Here is a 19,442-nt window from a genome sequence, read left to right on the forward strand (position 1 = left end):
GGCGGTGGGAGGGACACGGGCTGCAGGGAGAAACCTGGGCTCCGCTGGTCCTGGCTGCTCTGGTCCCTTATCTCTGTGTGAGGCTTGGGACAGGCCCCTCCTTCTTTGAACTGGTCTCTGGAGCCCCCTCATGGGACCTCCCAGGCTTGATGACTCGCTCTTCTCGTCCCTTTGAAGCATTGTGTGCCGTGCGGCATTTCAGCCGACAAGCATTTTGTCCCGTCTTCGTGGGACAATAGAAAACCCCACCCCATCTCATGCCGTGTCTCTCTGTGTAGCACAGCATGGGGAAGGCAGCTAGACAGTTTAGGTTTTTTTAGGTTCACATGGCCCTAGCCCAGGAAATGTCTTTATAAGTGGCACTTCAACCTCGGCCAAGATAAAAAAGAACCAGCCTTTAGAAAGATGAGAGCCGTTGACTCCGTGGGTCCTCGCGGGTCTGCGGCAGCAAGCCTGCAATGTAATAGCGCTGGCCCAGCTCCCAGCAGCGCTCTGAGATGACCGCTCGCGCTTCTCCCCGCCCTCGTGAATCGCTCTGGCCCCTCCTCTGCACGAACAGGATGGCAGTGGGCCCCCACCCTCCTCCTTCCTCTCGGGGTCAGTTCCCTGGTGGGACACCAGCCCCTCCTGCCGCGGTCCTTAGGAGGCATGTCTCGGCATAGAATCCCTGGCAGGAGGGAGGTACCACAGTTCCCAGGCTGTCCTGTGTCTGGTGCCGGGACCCCTGGGAGGCGGCCCTCTGCCCGCCAGAGCGCCTCTCCCCATCCTGCTCTGTCTGCCCGCGGCCTGACCGAACCTGTCCTGGCCCGGCAGGCGTGGTTTTGATCTCTCCCCCCAGAGCCCAGCACTGACGGCGCCCCCTAACATTGGATGGGTGGACACCTCAGCCCCAGCTGGAGGGCTCACCGGCCCCTAATCCAGCCCAGCTCACCCCAGTTTCCTTCCTCCAGCCTCAGCCATCCCACCCTCCTCGGCACCTCCCCACGTGTCCTGTCTGGGCTGCAGCTGACACTCAGTCAATCAGTGAACCCCCAGGTCCCACTGGTGCCAGCCTGGCTCTTCCACACCCCAGGCGTAGCCCAGGCTGCGAGCTTCCTTAGGTCCGAAATGTCTGTAGAAACCCTGGTTCGTTCCCCGAAGTTAATATCCTCCCCTCTAACCTGCAAAACTTCCATGGACCTTAGAGAAGCTGCCTCCTTCCTGCGACTGTGAATCTGCGTTGATGTCACAAGAGTTTACTCCTTAAGCCGAGAAGTTAAGAACCCTTATTTTCAGGGGAAGGGGGCAGCTGTTCGGGGGCCTGTTACTAGAAGGAAAGAGCAGCCTGGGGCTGAGAGGCGGGCCCCCCTGGCACCCACACGCTCTGGATCCCGGAGTGGCACCTGCAGCCCGAGCCAGGTGTTCAGGAAGGAAGGACAGGAAACCTCTCGGGGCTGGAAGGCCTGCAGCCAGCCCAACATCTCAGCCCAGCGAGTTCACCCCAGGGGCACCGAGGTCCTTCAGGGATGGGCTCTGGTTCCATGGCGAAAAGGACCAGAAAAGGAGAGAGATGGCGCGGGTGTGGGACCTGGGGAGATCACATCTTTGGACCAGAAGCAACAGCGACGAGAAATGCAAAGGTCGGAATAATGTTCCTTTCTCTGGGAGAGAAGGGGCAGCAGGGACAGGCTATTCACAGTAAGGCTGGGGGTAAGCCAGCAGGTCCCCCTGTCTGTGAGTGAGGACTGGGGGCGTCGGCCACGGGGGTGTGTCCCAGCTCTGTCCCGTCCTCACCGCGAGGCCTCGGCCAAGTCGCTGAGCCCCCTCTGGGCCCGTACTCGGTTAATAATAGCAACTGCTCGTTGCCTTTATTCCTCAAGGCCGTTGTCTCACGCGTAGGCTCTACCGTCGGAGGTGATCCCCGGTGCCCCGCCGAGTCCCAGGCCTTGTGCCGGGAAGTGGGGCAGAGATAAGGAAGGATTAGAAATACGTTCTTGCTTTTGAGAACCACTCAGATGTTTGCCGCGTTACAGCGTGTTTTCCTGTCGACCCCAGCTGGGTGGGGCTGCCCAGTCCTGGGGTCCCCGGGTTGGGGCAGGGGGTTGAGGTGCTGACAATGTGATAGGACGGTAGGAGTATGAGCTCGGCCCAGCTCTCCCCGCTGGTAGGGGAAGAAGTGTTGCCTGCTGCTTCCTCCTGTGAGGGTTTGAGAGCCTCCCAGATCTGTGAGCCAGGAAGGCAGCGTGCCCGCCCCTCACCCAAGGACAAGTACTCAGAGTCTGCTTTAGAGCAGCCATCCTTCCGGGAGCTTTGGAAAGCTCTCCGCACGAGGCCTCGGCTCAGACCTGCTGCTCACGGGGGTCGTTGGGCATCTCGGGGTCATGGCCCGAGGTCCAAGATCTTTCAGAGCTTCGAGAACCATCTGGTCTTTGCCATCTGTTTTTTTCAGAACAGCCATCCCGAACCAGCACATCAGGATCATTTAGGACCATGTCAGAATTCAGAACGGCTAGTCAGGAGCTCTGTGGGTGGCCGGGCCCACAGCTCTCATGGGGAGGGCCAGCGAACATTGCTGCGCCCGCCGCCTGCCAGGCGTGTGCTGAGCGCGACGCAGTGACAGAAGCTCTCAAGGATGCTTGCTGCTGGTCCTGCGTCAGTTACAGAGACTTCCTCGTGGTGACGTCATTAGTAGGGAGGGGCTGGACTCTGAACTCTGTCCCTGTGACACCAGAGTCATGCCTCTTTCCCAACTCCAGTCCCCCACGCTGAGGGGTTTGGTGTTGGCGGGAAGGGGAACAGCAGCCTTGAAGCCCTCCCAGTGCAGACGCCAGCACGGGCGTTGCCTAGGAGCCCAATCTCAGGCCCTGCCCTGGACCTCCCGAGCGAGGGTCAGGATTCACCACCTCATCCAGGTGTTAGACGCGATGAAGAAGCTAGTTCATGTTTTAGGAAGGTCAGGCAGGGTGACCCCAGCAGAAGAGCTCGGTGTCAGGGAGGTGATTGGATGGTTGTCCAGGCCAGAGGGAAGGTGGCCCGGCCCCAGCCAGGCAGTGGCGGTGGAGCAGCTTGGGTAGAGAGGGCAGGACTTGGGGACAGAGTCACGGGAGGGTGAGAGAGGAAGGAGGGACACGGCAGAAGACCACTCACTCTGAGCAGCTGGGCGAATAGGAGTGTCACCAAGGGAAATCCGTGGGACATCCAGTGGCGGTGGCCCCGGGCATGTGGTCTGACCCTTGGGAAAGCAGACGAGGCCTGAGAATGGGAGCAGGGAGCCCGGAGGCACTTGGGCACGTGGCAGTGAGGGTGAGGAGAGGTGGCCTGGGAGGAGGCTGACCGATGGTGCCCGTGAGCTGGAGATGCAAGTCGTGGGTTAGGAGCTGAGGGTAGAGTGGGCAGGGAGGTCCCTTCAGAGCGACGCCTGGACACTGTCCCTTGAGAAAAGGCCCGTTAAAGTGTTCTGCGGGGCTGGTGAGTGTGGGATTTGTTTTAAAACGTCGTTCACTTCGTGAAGCCAGCTGTTGCCCGCTGGGTCTTTTGGGCCTGCAGATCGAGAAGTTACAGACCCAGCTGGAGAGGGAGAAGCAGAGCAGCCAGGATCTGGAGACCCTGAGTGAGGAGCTGATCAGGGAGAAGGAACAGCTGCAGAGCGACATGGAAACCTTGAAGGCTGACAAAGCCCGGCAGGTAGGCACCTCCGGAGCAGGTCCCTCCCCTGGAACCCCTCCCTGCAGGAGGGAGAGTCCAGGATTTAGCCACTTCCTGGGAGTCCGTCGGGGAAACGTGCATTACCAGCTACCTAGCCTAGCTGCAGCTCAAACCAGCAGCTCTCAGTCAGCTGTGGGGGGCACACTTGCCCCCCAGGGGACACTGGCAGTTCCTGAGGACGATTTTGATTGTCATGACTTGGGGAGGAGAGAGGAGATGCTCTTGGCATGTGGCGGGTGGAGGCCGGGGATGGCTGCTGAACGTCCTGCAGCACACAGGACCAGCCCCGCGTGACAAAGAACGATCCAGCTCCAAACGTCTGTAGCGTCACACGGAGCGCCCGAGGTTCGCTTGCCTCCCGGAAAGGAGGCAAGTCCAGCGCTGGTGCAAAGGCTCTGTGATGCCGTGCAGGGGCCAGGCCTCTCCTCCTGCTCCTCCCGGTCTGAGCAGTGGCAGCCGCACGCCCTCAGGGAACGGGAAGAAGAAGCTGGAGGGCAGGGGGCAGAGGAGAACCCTCCCGGGACCTTCTGTCACGTCTTATCGGCCACACCCAACACATGGCCACCGCTACCTGCGAGGGAGCCTGGGGTATCCAGTATTTGAGTTTTTCAGCTTCTGACGGAGAGCAAAAATGGGGGGAATGGGATGGTGCCACGTTGGGTGAAAAGACAGGCAGGGCCTCTGCCCACATGCGGCTTACGTAGAGGCAGAAGGACAGGCGACAGGCAAGGCAGTCTCAGACGTGTGTTCTTGAGGGAGTAACGCAGAGAATCCTGCGGGTGCAGGTGCCGAGGAGTCATGGTGCAAGGCTTTCCTGAGGAGCTGCTCACGCCGAGCCCTGGAGAAGGAGGGGGAGCCAGTGATGCTGAAGACCGGTGGGGGGGGGCAGGGAGGAGGGAGGATCCTGTGCAGGGGCGGCAGGAGGGCAGTGGCGTAAGGGGAGCCCACAGAGTGGGCGGCCAGGATCAACGTACCAACGGAATCACTATCGTCGTTTTACGTGGGAGGGAGAGAGATGGGGTTTTTGTTTCTAAATCATCCTGGCCGCTGTGAAGGCATTTCAATTTGAACTGTCTCCATAGGGGTCTCCATGCTCTTCATCTTGTGTCCATATTAACCCCTGGGAACGTTAGGACTTCTTTTTTTTTTTTTTCATTGAAGTATAGTTCAGTTCTGGTGTACAGCAAAGCAGTTCAGGTGTGTGTGTGTGTGTGTGTGTGTGTGTGTGTGTGTGTGTGTGTGTGTGTGTGTGTGTGTGTGTGTGTGTAGCAAAGCAATTCAGGGGTGTGTGTATACTCTTTTTTCAGATTCTTTTCCATTATAGATTATTACAAGTTATTGGATATAGTTCCCTGTGCTATACAGTAGGACCGTTAGGATGTTTTGGGGGTACATGATGGGATGGTCTTTTAGGGCCTATGCTTTGGTCCCCCAGATTAAATCAGACTTTAGCCCCAACTCACCGAAATACGTTTGTGCAGCAGCCGCTGTCTCTCCTGTCGTGTCTTCCCGCAGATCAGGGACCTTGAACAAGAAAAGGACCATCTCAACCAGACGGTGTGGACGCTGCGGGAGAGGTCGCAGGCCAGCAGTGAGGCCCGCGCGAAGGACGAGCAGGAGAGCAAAGCCCCGCACGGGACCGTGACAGAGGCCAGCGGCCGGCTGAGCAGGCTGGAGCTGGAGCGGGCGCAGGAGCAGGCCGGGCGGGCGCAGGAGCTGGAGCGGGAGCTGCGGCGGCTGGAGGAGGAGAAGGGGAGGCTGGCGCAGAGGGTGAGCTCCCTGCAGGCGGCGGGCGAGCGGGCGGACGCCATGGAGCGCGAGAGCCGCGGGCTGGCGCTGGAGAACCGGCAGCTGCGCAAGTCCCTAGACGCCCTGCAGAACGTGCAGGTGCAGCTGGCCGGCCTGGAGCTGGACAACAGGCAGCTGGACGAGGAGAACCTGGAGCTGCGCAGGATGGTGGAGGCCATGCGCTTCACGGGCGCCAAGGTGGCCCAGATGGAGCGGGAGAAGCAGGAGCTGGAGCGGGAGAAGCAGGAGCTGAGGAAGAGCGTGGAGCTGCTCAAGGCGCTGGGCAAGAAGTCAGAGCGCCTGGAGCTCAGCTACCAGAGCCTGAGCGCCGAGAACCTGCGGCTGCAGCAGAGCCTGGACAGCGGCGGCCAGAAGGCTCAGGCCCTAGAGCGGGAGCTGGGGCAGCTGGAGGCCGAGAACCAGGCCCTGCAGCGCGACCTGGAGGCCCTCCGGCTCGCCAACAGGCAGCTCGAGCGGGCCGGCCAGGACCGGAAGGCGCTGGAGCAGGAGGTGGCGCAGCTGGAGAAGGACAAGAAGCTGCTGGAGAAGGAGGCCCGGCGTCTGTGGCAGCAGGTGGAGCTCAAGGACGCCGTCCTGGACGACAGCTCCGCCAAGCTGTCCGCTGCCGAGAGGGAGAGCCGCGCGCTGGACAGGGAGCTGGCCCGCTGCCGGGACGCAGCTGGCAGGCTGAAGGAGCTGGAGAAGGGCAACAGGGACCTCACCAAGCAGGTCACCATGCACACGAGGACGCTGACCACCCTGAGGGAGGTGAGTCGGGGGCGGGCGGCCCCTTCAGTGGGGTGTTGGCAGGGTCACCGTGCTGCCCGGCAGGTGCTTCTGGAATAGAGGTGAGACAGGGAGAGGCCCCTGGCATTTGTCCCCTGCTTCTAAACAGAATGGTGCCCAGAAGCATAAAGAAGAAGTAGACATCACCCGTTACGATCTCACTGCCTGGAGATAACCAGGGCTAATAGTCCAGCGTATTTTTTTGTGTGTGGTACGCGGGCCTCTCACCGCTGTGGCCTCTCCCGTTGCGGAGCACAGGCTCCGGACGCACAGGCTCAGCGGCCATGGCTCACGGGCCCAGCCTCTCCGCAGCACGTGGGATCTTCCCGGACCGGGGCACGAACCCGCGTCCCCTGCATCGGCAGGTGGACTCTCAACCACCGCGCCACCAGGGAAGCCCAGTCCAGCGTATTTTATTTCTTCTTTTTCCTTGTGCGTTTGTGTGTACACACACTTGATACGCTACCTTCTCCATCCTAGCCCTGTTCTGTTTCTCTCTATTACTATACTTTTTCTCATTACATTAAATAGGTTTCAAGCCATGATTTCTAATGGCAGTGAGGTATTGATTTTATGGACTTACTGTGATTGCTTTCTGGACATTTAGATTGTTTCTGATTTTTCCCACTATTTTAAATAACACTGGGACTTCCCTGGTGGCGCAGTGGTTAAGAATCCGCCTTCCAGTGCAGGGGACACGGGTTCGAGCCCTGGTCCGGGAAGATCCCACATGCCGCGGAGCAACTAAGCCCGTGTGCCACAACTGCTGAGCCCACGTGCCACAACTACTGAGCCCGCATGCCACAACTACTGAGCTCACGTGCCTAGAGCGCGTGCTCCACAACAAGAGAAGCCACCGCAATGAGAAGCCCGCACACCGCAAAGAAGAGTAGCCCCCGCTCATCACAACTAGAGAAAGCCTACGTGCAGCAATGAAGACCCAACATAGCCAAAAATAAATAAATAAATAAATAAATTTTAGAAAAACACTGGACGTCCTTGCACACATGCACCTTCACGAATGTATTTATTTTCTTAGGATATGTTCCTAGAAGTGCAATTACAGAATGAAAGGGTATGACTGTTTTACGGTTTCTTGGTAAATATGTGTCTTACTTTTCCCCGGTAGTTTTTGCGTGGCTCCTCCAGGCTTTCCTGCAGCGCCTCAGGGTGAGTCACTGCTCTAGTAAACGACTCCAGCGTCTTGAGTGGCCCATCACAGAAGCCGAGTGTCCACACGTGTGGAAGTTCCGTGTGACTGTTCACAGACACCTGGTGCCCTCCATAATGTGGCCCGGCTGTCCCACGGTGGAGCCCTCTTCTGGCTCCTCTGCCTGCAGCAGCTAGATGAAGAAGAGAAGGACCGCACTTCATGGGGCAGAATATGGTCTCATAGCCGCACCTGACTGCCAGGGAGGTTGGGAAATGTGTTCCAGCTGTGTGCCGAGGAAGAAAAATAAATAGTCTTGGTGACCACGGAGAGGTCTCCACATTAAAAAGAAGATCACTGACGGTCAGTGCAGGCAGATTGGTACACTCTTGGGGAGAGATGCAAGACACCAACCTGACCCATAGCCCCTGCCTCCGTAAGCACAGGTTAGGTTATGCTGCAGTAACGAATGACCCCAGAATCGCAGGGCTTATCATATCCAAGGCTGGTTTCTCTTTCACGAGAGTCCAGGTGACTCTCTGGAGAGCCTGTCCTCTGTGCTGGGGCTCAGCATCCCAGGCGGCTTTGATCTCACGGCTCCACCATCTCAACGTGGGGTTCGGGCAGTTCCCAGGGCAGGGGAGAGGCAGCTGGAAGATCACGCACTGGCCCTTCCACGCTGCAGCCAGGGAGCGACCCCGGAACGTTTGGCGAGCACCGCCCTCCGTCACACTGCCGTTCCAGCCCTTGGAGCGTGGTAGGGGGTCCTCGTGTGTGCACGTAGCTGTGACACTGGGCAAAAAAGCAGCATAACTACCTGGAGAGCTACAGAGGTGTGGACTAGAGTAAGTGAACCCCGAAATGAGGTCAACGTCCACTTTTGAGAAGTAAATCAAAACCAGTGTTGAAAGTGAAATCTTTCTTCTCTTTATACTTTGCTCTGAGTTCTCTGCAATGAGCTAACTAAATAGTTATTGATCCATTACTCTGCGGAAAAGGCAACCACATTCACAGAATTCAAACCCGCTCCTCAAAGGTCACCGTAAGTGGTATTTCAGACACCTGTCTGGATGTGTTTGGAGCACGTTCGATCCTTCCTGGACACGCTGCCGCGTGCTCTGGTGTCTTCAACTCCGGCGGCTGGGAAGGTGTGCTCATCCGTTCCCTTTGGAGGCATCCCTGAGGTTCACCGTCCCCATAGAACCGCCTGCCCGGCCCTCGAGACACCCGGGCTGGCCGCGGCTCGAGAAGGTGGTCGCTCAGCCCTGAGACTGGCCTGCGCCCGGCCCTCCTGCCCTTTCTGCTGGGCTCCTTTCCCACACTCGTCCTCACTGTCCCCACAGGACCTGGTGCAGGAGAAGCTGAAGAGCCAGCAGCTGAGCAGTGAGCTGGACAAACTGAACCAGGAACTGGAGAAGCTCGGCCTCCACAAGGAGCTGCTGCTGCGGGATGACAGCAGCAACAGTGACACGTGAGGACCCCCTCCCTGGGTGGCTGCAGGCTTTCATGGCTCACGCCTGCGTCCCAGCGCCCCCCCCCCCCCCGCACCCTGCAGGCTCCACGCCCCAGCCCCAGCCCCGGAGCTCAGTTTACTTTTCACACCAGAGGGCCTGTTGTCACGTGGTGCCTTATATCCCAGGCCTCCTTCCTGGACGTTCCCAGGCAGGAGTGGAAGGAGATTCTTTTGTCCAATGAAAGGGCTTCTTTTTTCTAGTTAGGCTTTTTTCGAGCAGTTTTAACTTCACAACAAGAGTGAGGAGAAGGTGCAGAGATTTCCCGTAGATCCCCTGCCCCCGATGCGTACCCTCCCCCACCGTCAACACCCACCACCAGAATGGTGCATGCATCACGCTTGGTGAACCTACACCAACACCTCATCATCACCCAGAGTCCACGGTTGACATTGGGGTCATTCTCGGTGTTGCATGTTCTGTGGATTTTGACAAACGTATGATAACCTGTATCCACCCCCATAGCGTCATACAGAGTATTTTCACTGCCCTAAAAATCATCTGTGTTCCACCTGTTCGTTCCCTTCTCCCTCCACCAGCCCTTTAGTTTTTTAAAATTTTAACTCTTGGCTGCCTTTGCCAGCAGTGCTTTTCTAAATCATCTCGCTTTTCAAGGAAATCCAACATCTTGGACTTTTGTTGGACTTGTAACCAACGTGATGTCCTTTAGGTGTGGTGAAAAGGCCACACAGATTTACCGCTTACCTAGCACTGTGGTCTTGGATGGATTCCTTAACCTTTCTGAGACTCTGTTTCCCCATCTGTAAAATGGCCATAACAATACATGAAACGGCGCCTGGAAAACCATAGCAGTGATGTTCCATTGACGGCACCCCAGACATATATCTATGCCAACAGCCTGGGGAACAGCTCTAGGTGATGGTTTTTGACTCCTGCAGTGCTTCTGGGCCAAATCTTGCAGCGTGATGCGGAAGCCGGCTTAGCGGAGGAGGGATGTGTTGGCAGCTGGGAGACTGGGGGCTTGTGGGTAGAAGAGGCAGATGAATACTACTGTATATTTGTATTTTTCAGGAAATACAAGATTTTGGAGAGCATAAATGAATCAGCATTCAAAACAACACTAGCCAGGAAAGAAGAAAAGATTGTGTTCTTAGAAGCACAGATGGAAGAGAAAGCCAGCCTGAATCACCACCTACAGAACGAGCTCCAGGTGGTAAGAGCAGCCCCCTTAAGGTCAGGCCGTGGGTCCTGGCTGTGAGGTCCCTGACCTCGCCTTTCCCAGCCCCTCACCTGAGTAGCAGAGGGGCGGCCTGGCTGCCCGTGTTCTGGAGCAAGTGTCGATGGATTGGACCCCTGAGGCCCAGGGGAGGGAGAAGACTGGCCGCGGTCACGTGGCTATGAAGTCGGGACTGGGTCCCGGCTGCTGCCTGGCGGTCACCTCTGCAGGGAGGGGGCAACATGCAGGACGGAGGTCCCGTGCCCTCCCCCCAAGAGCAAAGGCAGGAGGAGTCTGGCGGGTCCAGTGCCGGGCGAGGGGTCGGGCATGCTGAGGAGAATGGGTTTGGTGCGGGGCCCCGAGCCCAGCCCCTTCCTGCCCCAAGTCTGCTTTCCCGTTCCCGCACCCGCAGTTGAAGAAGGAATGTGAGATCCTCAGGAAGAACCAGGAAGAGGGGAAGCAGGTGCAGAACTCTTTCAAACACCCTGTCGGGCCATTGGTCGAGGGTCACCCGGGGAAGGAGCACTGGGGGCCCAGCCCCAAGGAGGCCACGATGGAGCTGCTCCGCGTGAAGGACCGGGCCATCGAGCTGGAGCGCAACGTGAGTGGGGAGGGGCCGTCCCGCCGACAGTCCCGCAGACGGAGCGGGAACTCCCGTTACCGGGAAGGACCCAGGGTGTCAGAAGCTGTTGAGATTTCTCCAGGTCTCGTTGGCCTCTTCTTGAGTTTCCTGGCGAGTCCCGTTTGCTCCTTGCCACTTGAGGTCCCTTCAACCTTTCTGACTGAAGGGGCAGGTCCCCTTTTTCCCCGGGGACTTGCTCTGTGCCTCCTGCACTGGGTCTGGGGCATCTCCACCCGCACTGTTTCCGCGGTGTGCTGTGTGTCGGTGCTCTCCTGGGGGTCGACAGACCACGGTCCTCCCGCTGTTTTCATAAATAAGGTTTTATTGGCCCACAGACACACCCTTTGCTTACATACCGTGTGGGGCTGCCTTCCCACGGCGACGGCAGGGGTCATTGGTTGAGGTAGAGACCCTATGGCCGGCAAACCCCCAAATAATATTTGCCGTCTGGCCCTTTACAGAGCAACTTTGTCCACTCGTGTCTAAACCCCTGATCTTGTTTGACGTCTCCCAGCAGCCTTATGCGGTGGGTAGTGACGATTTTCCTTTGACAGATGAGACGGGTGAGACCGAGTTTAAGAGACTTGACCCTAAGCCCCATGCTGGTCAGGGAGAGCGCAAGACCACACCCCACGCGTCCAGGCCCAGTCGGTGGAGTATCTTGCTCGGCCTTTATCAGTCTCATGGAGCATGAACCGCCTTCTCCTACCCGCTGTCACCCGAGTTGGGTGAGGCTTTAGGGCACGCTCTGGCTCCCTGTTCTGTGCGAGAAGCTCACAGACGTGCTTTCTCGGGGTGGTCAACAGAAAACAGAGAAGAGCACAAAAGACAGAAAGGGTGAAGCCGCTTTAACTCCGGCTCGCCCTTGCCTCACACTCACATGCTCAGGTTCTTTGCAGTATCTCCGTCATGTGTATTCACTCCTATTGGGAAAGCGCGTACGAAAAAATTTTTTTCCAATTCTGTTGTCTTTCCAAGAGGGAAAATGTTAACGTCTCTCATCCGGCGGATTTTGGCTTTGGCCCCCAAAGGGTTCCTAACAACTCTGCGGCTGGTTAGCAGGTACGGAGCCGGTGTCCGATTGGTCTCATGCTTCCCCCTCCCCCAGAACGCGGCTCTGCAGGCTGAGAAGCAGCTGCTCAAGGAACAGCTGCAGCACTTGGAGACCCAGAACACGGCCTTCAGCAGTCAGATCCTGACGCTGCAGAAGCAGAGTGCCTTCCTGCAGGAGCACAACAGCACACTACAGACGCAGACGGCTAAGCTGCAGGTGAGGGCATGGCTGGGCAGCCCCTGGGGAGGACGCTCTGTGTCTCCTAGAGACTGGCCCCAGCACTCTGACGACTCCTAATCAGGAAGACAAAGCATGGGAGAGTTCGGTGTTTTGTTTTATTTTTGATAGACTCATTGTAAACCGAGGTGCCTAGCCTCAGCATCTTTGAAGTTGGTTTCCAGTGACTGAACACGGCTGCCCAGGCAAAAAAAGTTTATTTCCCTGCTTTTCCGTTGCAGTCTTGTCTGTTTCCCAAAATCTGTTTCTTGAGATGCTGTTAGGAATGACTTGGAAAAGAGGTTCTGGGATCAAATAAGTTTGGTTGAACAGAGTTCAGCACGTTGCTTCACTGTAGGACCTGGCAGAGCCTTTCTGAAGCAAATGTGAATTTTTGATCTCTCCGAGTGAAGTAAGGCATGGAGTAGCCCCCGGGCTGGTGAGAGCATCTAGCCGAAAGAGTGTTCTGGACCACGCATTTTAGGATGTTGGCTTTTATTTACCATTAATAGGTTGTGGGAAAGTAAATGATCATTTATTGCAGTTTCTGAGAAAGGTGTTTGAAAATATGTAAACGTGTGGGTCAGAGACAATAAATAGGAGACTGTCAAAGAGGTTGGGATTTGTTCTATTAAAACAGGCAAATAGGATGTTGGTTTGTAGTTTTGTTTTTGTTGGGGTTTTTGGTTACGGTTGCCATATCTTTGTCTGGTCTTGATATGAAGGTAACTCTGACCTCAGAATGAGATAGGAAGTGTTCCCGTCTCCTAAATTTCTAATAATTTTGGATGTTGGATGGATGTTCTGTAAGCGTCTGTTAGGTTAAGGTTAAGGTAGGTTGTTTAGGTATTTTGTGTCCTCAATGATGGTCTATCTTTTAAAAATAGGCTTTTAGAAGTATTCAAAGAGGGTATACAAGGAGCTTATTCAGAGAGAGGACCTAATTTGCCCCAAAAGGTCACGTCTACGGAGAGGGGCTCAGGAGTGAAGCGCCACGCAACAGGCTCTTGATGCCGTCTGGCCTCCTCCAGCCGTCCCTTAAGTCCTGGTAGAACTGTCCTTGGTCCCAGCTGCGTCTTGCCTGCGCCGATGGTCCCTGTGACCTCGGTGTCAGCCTCCAGCCCCCTCTCCGTCCCGGCAGGTGGAGAATTCCACTCTGGGCTCCCAGAGCGCCTCACTCACCGCGCAGTACGCGCTGCTCCAGAGCCAGCAGACAGCCAAGGAGAGCGAGCTGGAGAACCTGCAGAGGCAGCAGGAACAGCTGGCGGCCGCCTACCAGGCGCTGCTGCGGGATCACGAGCGCCTGGGCGCGCTGCACGAGCGGCAGTCCGCGGAGTACGAGGCCCTCATCCGCCAGCACGGCTGCCTGAAGACGCTGCATCGCAACCTGGAGCTGGAGCACAGGGAGCTCGGGGAGAGGTACGTGCGGGCGGGGCGGGCTCCCCTGGGTTCCTGTCCCCGCCTCTGCTCCGTGCCCCTCAGGTCTCCTCTTGGCCTGCAGCTTCACACCGTCTGGGGCACCGGAACTTGCCCAAAGGGAAGCAAATCAAAGTCGCCCTTAGCAATTTGGAGTTGGTGCAGCTGGAGACCCAGTGTCGGTGGATCTCCGGGTGGAGAAGGGGCGTCATGGCCAGTCTTGGCTCAGGGAAACCTGCTGTTGGTGTGGGGTCCCCGCTACCCTAAGGATTTTCTTCTCTCCTCCCTTTTCTCTCCAAACTAAGAATAAGGAGGAAGTTCACCACAGCTGCCAATTTACAATGACACGTCTTACCCTGGCTTCTCAGTTCTTTTCTTGCCTGTCAAGGTCTGGGCTGCGTTTTTTTTTAACCTTTAATTTTTTTAAAAAAATAAATTTATTTATTTACTTTTGGCTGCGTTGGGTCTTCGTTGCTGTGCGCAGGCTTTCTCTAGTTGTGGTGAGCGGGGGGCTACTCTTCATTGCGGCGCGCGGGCTTCTCACTACAGTGGCTTCTCTTGTTGCGGAGCACGGGCTCTAGAGCACAGGCTCAGTAGTTGTGGCGCACGGGCTTAGCTGCTCCGTGGCACGTGGGATCTTCCCGGACCGGGGCTCGAACCCGTGTCCCCTGCATCGGCAGGCGGATTCTTAACCACTGCACCACCAGGGAAGCCCTAATTTTAAGTATATAGAAAGTAAACAGAATGGTAGAGTGAAACCCCTGTATACCCAACGACTGGCTTCTGCATTTATCACTATTTTGCCACCCTTGTTTCATCTTTACTTCCCGTTCTCCAGCCCCACACTCTTCTTTTTTTGTAGGTAAAATTTACATACCTTGAAATGCACAAGTCTTAACTTTGCACTCCTGACAAATCGGGGTCCTGGGTTTTGTGTGCATTCAGTCAACCAGCATCACCTGAGCTCCTGCCCTGGCAGATCCTTGATTGTTCCAGGCCGCCGGGCAGGGGTTGCAGGACCCAGAGTCTGGGAGCAGGTGTGGTGTGCACATGGCTCTAATGCAGGAGAGGGAGGCTCTCAAACCCTTGGCATGGGTGGGTGGGTAGGTGAAGGAAGAGCAATTGTCCTTGTCCTGTGCTGTGAGACGGTCCTTCTGCCAGTGTTCTCCTTGACTCAGCCTCAAGATGCTAAGTAAAGCTGAAGTGCAGGGCCTTTCATCACAGACCCGGGGGGGTGGTTGGGCCAGCAGAGCCTCGTGAGGGCATCTGATGATGCTGTGGGCACGGGGTGATGACGTTCATTTATCCACTCACCCGGTGCTTCCTTTCTGCCTCTGTCTGGAGTCCTCCACCCCTTTGATCCACGTGGACCGCTGTCCTTCAGGGGCTGCTAGCCCAAGTGAGCATCTTCTGCTTCCTCCCGCACCCATCCTGGATCCATGAGACACTTAGTAAACGCCTACTGTGTACAGGGTGCCGTGTCTAGCTGTGGTAGGAGAGGCATCCAGTTGACTAATGATGTGGAGTGAGAAGTGTTCGCTCAACTCTAAAGCTAGCACAGCGCCCAGCACTCACCAGCACTCAGGTGTCCTATTGTGTGTTATAATAACCTCTTATGATATTCTTCATGTCTGCCCAGCAGGAGAAGGTTTTTGCAGGTGGAATTCGGGCTGGCTCTGAAGGAAGGGTTCATTGTGGCTTTCCCTGTAATTCTTTGCTCAGTACAGCGCAGAACCACTGTGTTACCCAGTACTTTGTTGGACAGAGGCTGGAGGCCCCTTGGGTCTGTCTGCGGCAGGGCTACACGTTCAGGAGTCTGGGTACCTGGAACACAGGGGTGATGGCTCTACATTCATTTCATTTGACACTTAAATCAGACACTGACTCATTCGTTCTCTTAACAGATGCTTACTGAGCACTGTGCCTCATACTGGGGCGCGGTGGTGAGCCAGACTCGCCCGGGTCCTGTTCTGCAGTGGTGTAGTTTACTAAGGGTCAGAGAGATGCTGGATCAGTGAGCTTTTCCAGGACGTTACAGCACGGAAGCAGGAATCGGGGGACCTTGATGGTCAGCCAGAGGCCCTAATTTGTCAGACCTTGGATGACTTTTCCCAGAATCATTAATCTGGATGGGAAAGGTCACCCCTGAAAGGCAGGCAGAGCCCCACGCCCAGAACCATGTCGGGGATCCTCTGCTCTGAAGCTAAAGGCCACACAGTTGTCTGTCTGTAAACAGCTGCCTGAGCAGGTTTCTGAGCTTGATTCCCACAGAAGCACAAGTCCGGGTTCCAGTCAGATGGTGCGAGTACAGCTGCACGGGGACGGGTGGGGTCAGGGGAGAGGTCTGGAGACGAAGGCCGGAAGCCCCTGGACTTGGGGGCTCTTGAGTCATCGTGAGCTTGGAAGGTTCCAGCAGGTGGGAGGAACAGCCTGGCTTATCGGGGCCTCTGTCCTTGTGCTCTGCTGCCCTCCAGAGATAGCTGTGCAGTACCCCATACAGAGAGCCAGAGGAGGAAACACAAAGAGGAAAACGAAAGGGCGGGAAGGAGGGGGGTGTGTGTGCATGCGTGTGTCCCCCGGCAGCTGCCTGGTCCCCCCACTCGAGGTCTGACAGGAGCAGGAAGGGCTCCCGAGGAAGAGGAGGGCTCACCCCATCCCCAGTGAGCAGGGATTTGCTGTGAGATTAGCTGTCATGTGCAGTGGAATTCAGCTGTTTATTCCCTGGTTTCTTTTAGATCGGTTTGTGTTGAGTGAACCCCCCGTTAAGTCATTTGCACTCCCTGAGAGGAGGGTGTGGGGTTCAGAGGACGTTGTGCTCCGGGGGCCAAGGGAGGAAGGCTACTGTGACGGAATCGAGGGGGCCGTGGGGGCGTGTCGGGTGGGAGGAAGAGGCCTCCGGCCCTGGGGCCGGAGGAGACCCCGAGCCTTCCCGCCTAGGCGCTGCTTGCACCCCCGGCGCCTCTCCCAGCCACCTCCCTCCGATTCCCTGCCATGCAGCCTTGCCCCCTGCCCGCCCCCCCTCAGCTCTGCAGAGAGAAGCCGCCAGACGAGCCCTGCTTTCTCTGTGGAGGCTTCGCGGTCTCCCGGGGTGTGCGTCGCCCGTGGGAAAAGGAGGCCCGGGACGGGCTGCCAGCGGTGTGTCCCCTCCCGCAGGCACGGCGACATGATGAAGCGCAGGGCAGAGCTGGATGAGCTGGAGAAGGTTTTGAATGCCGAGAGGGAGGCTTTGCAGCAGGAGCAGAGGACGAGCGCCGTGGCTGCGAGCGAGAACCAGAGGCTGCAGGAGGAGCTGGACAGGTAAACGCCGGGGCCCAGGGGCCCCGCCTGCCCGCGGGCAGCAGCATCTCACTCACTCTGCCCGCGCTGAGCGGAGGTCAGCCTGGTAATACGGCCCCTGTCATGCTAACAGCCGGATGGTAGTGAGGTCAGAGGGGTGGCGCTGGGTTGGAAGGACCAGTGTGGTCCCCAGGGAAAGCGCCTCCCCTAAGCTGGTGGTCCTCTCCTCCTGCCCTGAGATGCCGAGGGCTGTGTCCGCCACGGGTACGCTCGTCATCTGATGGGTTCCCTGTTTGCGAATTCACCTCCTTGCTGACGTTGATCTATAAGCCCCAAATCGGAGCTCGTGGAGCTACCAGGGACGTTTGGGTGGCGAGACATTTGGGGTCGCCTGATGCACACATTTCCAGCTGAGGAGGAGCGAGGCGTTCGACCCCTGCAGCTCGTTCTGCAAACGAGTGTCCTTTTCGTGGCCTGTTTGGTGCCATGGGTTTTCGTGATTTTGTGCTTTGGGGTGAGGATTTCGCTGTTTAAAATGGCCCACGAGCAGAGTGCGGTCTCGTCTTCTTAAGTGCGAGGCCGTGATGTACATTACGGAGAATATGTAGGAGTGAGGTGGATAAGCTTCCTTCAGGCATGAGTTGCAGTGCTGTCGGCGGTGAGTACATCATATAAGGTGTCTTTAAACAGAAGCCACATAAAACGAGGTGTGTCTTGATCAGCTGACAAAATTGTGTGACCAGACTCAACAGGAACCCACCTGTGTGTTTCCCCCAAGAGCTAATTTAGTGTCTCAGGGACCTTACAGAATGTTACTGCCAAGAGTAACGAGAATCTACAGAATTATTATCCTTTTTTTTTTTTTTTTTTTTTGCGGTATGCGGGCCTCTCACTGTTGTGGCCTCTCCCGTTGCGGAGCACAGCCTCCGGACGCACAGGCCCAGTGGCCATGGCTCACGGGCTTAGTTGACTCCGCGGCATGTGGGATCTTCCCGGACCGGGGCACGAACCCGTGTCTCCTGCATCGGCAGGCGGACTCCCAACCACTGCGCCACCAGGGAAGGCCCTATCCTTTTTTTAAAACAGATGAAGCAACAGGCTGAGATTAAAGGCCTTGTTCAGAGTGGATGCTTGTAGTCAATGGCAGAGTCAGGATTTGAAGCTGGCCTTGTCTCTGGCACGGCCATGGGTGCCGCTTCCTCCCTACCTGCTTGTGTTCATGTGTACCAGGGGCTGCAGACTCAGGGGCCGGGCAGGTCAGGCCACGTGGGTGAAGAGTGCCAGTGGTAGACCAGACGTGAGTGACGTGGAGAACATACACTAACAGTTGCCAGCTGGGAGGAAGGCCTGGGGCCACCAGATGCTCCCTTTGTTTATGCTTTTTCTCTTAAGAGAAGCTGGACATTGGAATGTTGATGTGAAACTTGCAGAATTTTAAATGTTGACCCACTCATTCATTTATAAAACACTGTAGCCAAACAAGACACATCTGTGTCTAAATTGAGTCCATGAGCCCCTGGTACTTGGAGCTTTCTGTTACACATCTTCCCCCGAGAAAGCCCAGTTGGATAATAGTTACTACGATGGTGATCATTTTAGTGGATTTACATCATACCCCAGCATCTCATTTTTTTTTTAAGCATTTTATTGTTTTTTGTTTTTATTTTTTTGCGGTACGCGGGCCTCTCACCGCTGTGGCCTCTCCCGTTGCGGAGCACAGGCTCCGGACGCACAGGCTCGGCGGCCATGGCTCACAGGCCCAGCCGCTCCGCGACACGTGGGATCCTCCCGGACCGGGGCACGAACCCGTGTCCCCTGCATCGGCAGGCAGACTCTCAACCGCTGCGCCACCAGGGAAGCCCAGAAAGAAAGCTTTTTAACAACAGAACCTTTTTTTCCAAGTAGGCAGATATGCCACAGCTTTCAATACATAAGAGATCATAACAGTGATGCCCGGTTGAAGTGGGTGGCCGAGCCTGCCTGTTCTGTCTCCCCCAGTGCAAGGTGGGCACAGCAGAGGTACCTTCATAGAACCCCAAAGAATCCAGTTTGGAAGCCTCTGATTTTGTTCAGCTCCCCCATTGTGAGGCCCGGAGAGGTTGTGGTGTGGTCTAAGGTGGCACAGCTGTGACAGGGCCCGGGAGCACTCTTCAGGCCTCAGCCCTGCGGCTCTCCACCCCGCCAGGGTCAATTTCCTGCACCATCAGCTGAAGGGGGAGTACGAGGAGCTGCACACCCACACCAAGGAGCTGAAAACCTCGCTGAACAGCTCACAGCTGGAGCTGAACCGCTGGCAGGCCCGGTTCGACGAGCTGAAGGAACAGCACCAGAGCATGGACATCTCTCTGACCAAGCTCGACAACCACTGCGAGGTGGGGCCTGGGGCTGGGCGGGGTCTCGGGGCGGCGGGACGAGGCCCCCGGGCGGACAGCCTTGGGCCCGGGGGGGTCGCGATGGGTCCTTCTCGGCGTCTGTGCGCGAAGACTGTGTGAAGGTGGTACGGAGGCCGAGAGGAGACCAGAGGCGTTTGAGAGGGGGACAGACACCACGACTGCTAGGGATGCATTAGGAAACACCTTGGCATCCGACCGTTGCTCTTTGCAAAGGGTCAAGGCAGGCTCACGGAAACAGCTGAGTGCTCTTTTATTTCCGTCCTCTTGGCCGTGTCCACCCGGTTCTTCCATCTGTTTGCATGGAGCAGCTGCACTGTTCTAGAGAAATGTCACGGATTCTTTTCCGTGCTTGGGTTTGGCTGACTGGCT

The 19,442-nt window shown here is 56.7% G+C and overlaps 1 protein-coding gene across 5 annotated transcripts in view; it reads left to right on the top strand.

The window, feature by feature from the left end:
• CCDC88C (coiled-coil domain containing 88C) overlaps positions 1–19,442 on the top strand; it is a 124,838-nt gene that overhangs the window by 81,259 nt on the left and 24,137 nt on the right. For all 5 annotated transcript variants that reach the window (XM_059059318.2, XM_067027891.1, XM_067027892.1 and 2 more), the window contains exons 14-22: positions 3,526–3,663; positions 5,200–6,240; positions 8,752–8,879; positions 9,952–10,093; positions 10,509–10,697; positions 11,827–11,988; positions 13,130–13,407; positions 16,558–16,701; positions 18,866–19,052. In XM_059059318.2, coding sequence (XP_058915301.1) covers positions 3,526–3,663; positions 5,200–6,240; positions 8,752–8,879; positions 9,952–10,093; positions 10,509–10,697; positions 11,827–11,988; positions 13,130–13,407; positions 16,558–16,701; positions 18,866–19,052 — 2,409 coding nt within the window. The remainder of the gene's footprint in view (positions 1–3,525; positions 3,664–5,199; positions 6,241–8,751; positions 8,880–9,951; positions 10,094–10,508; positions 10,698–11,826; positions 11,989–13,129; positions 13,408–16,557; positions 16,702–18,865; positions 19,053–19,442) is intronic.

The sequence above is a fragment of the Kogia breviceps genome, chromosome 3, assembly GCF_026419965.1.
Source record: "Kogia breviceps isolate mKogBre1 chromosome 3, mKogBre1 haplotype 1, whole genome shotgun sequence".
In the NCBI taxonomy this organism is placed as follows: Eukaryota; Metazoa; Chordata; class Mammalia; order Artiodactyla; family Physeteridae; genus Kogia; species Kogia breviceps.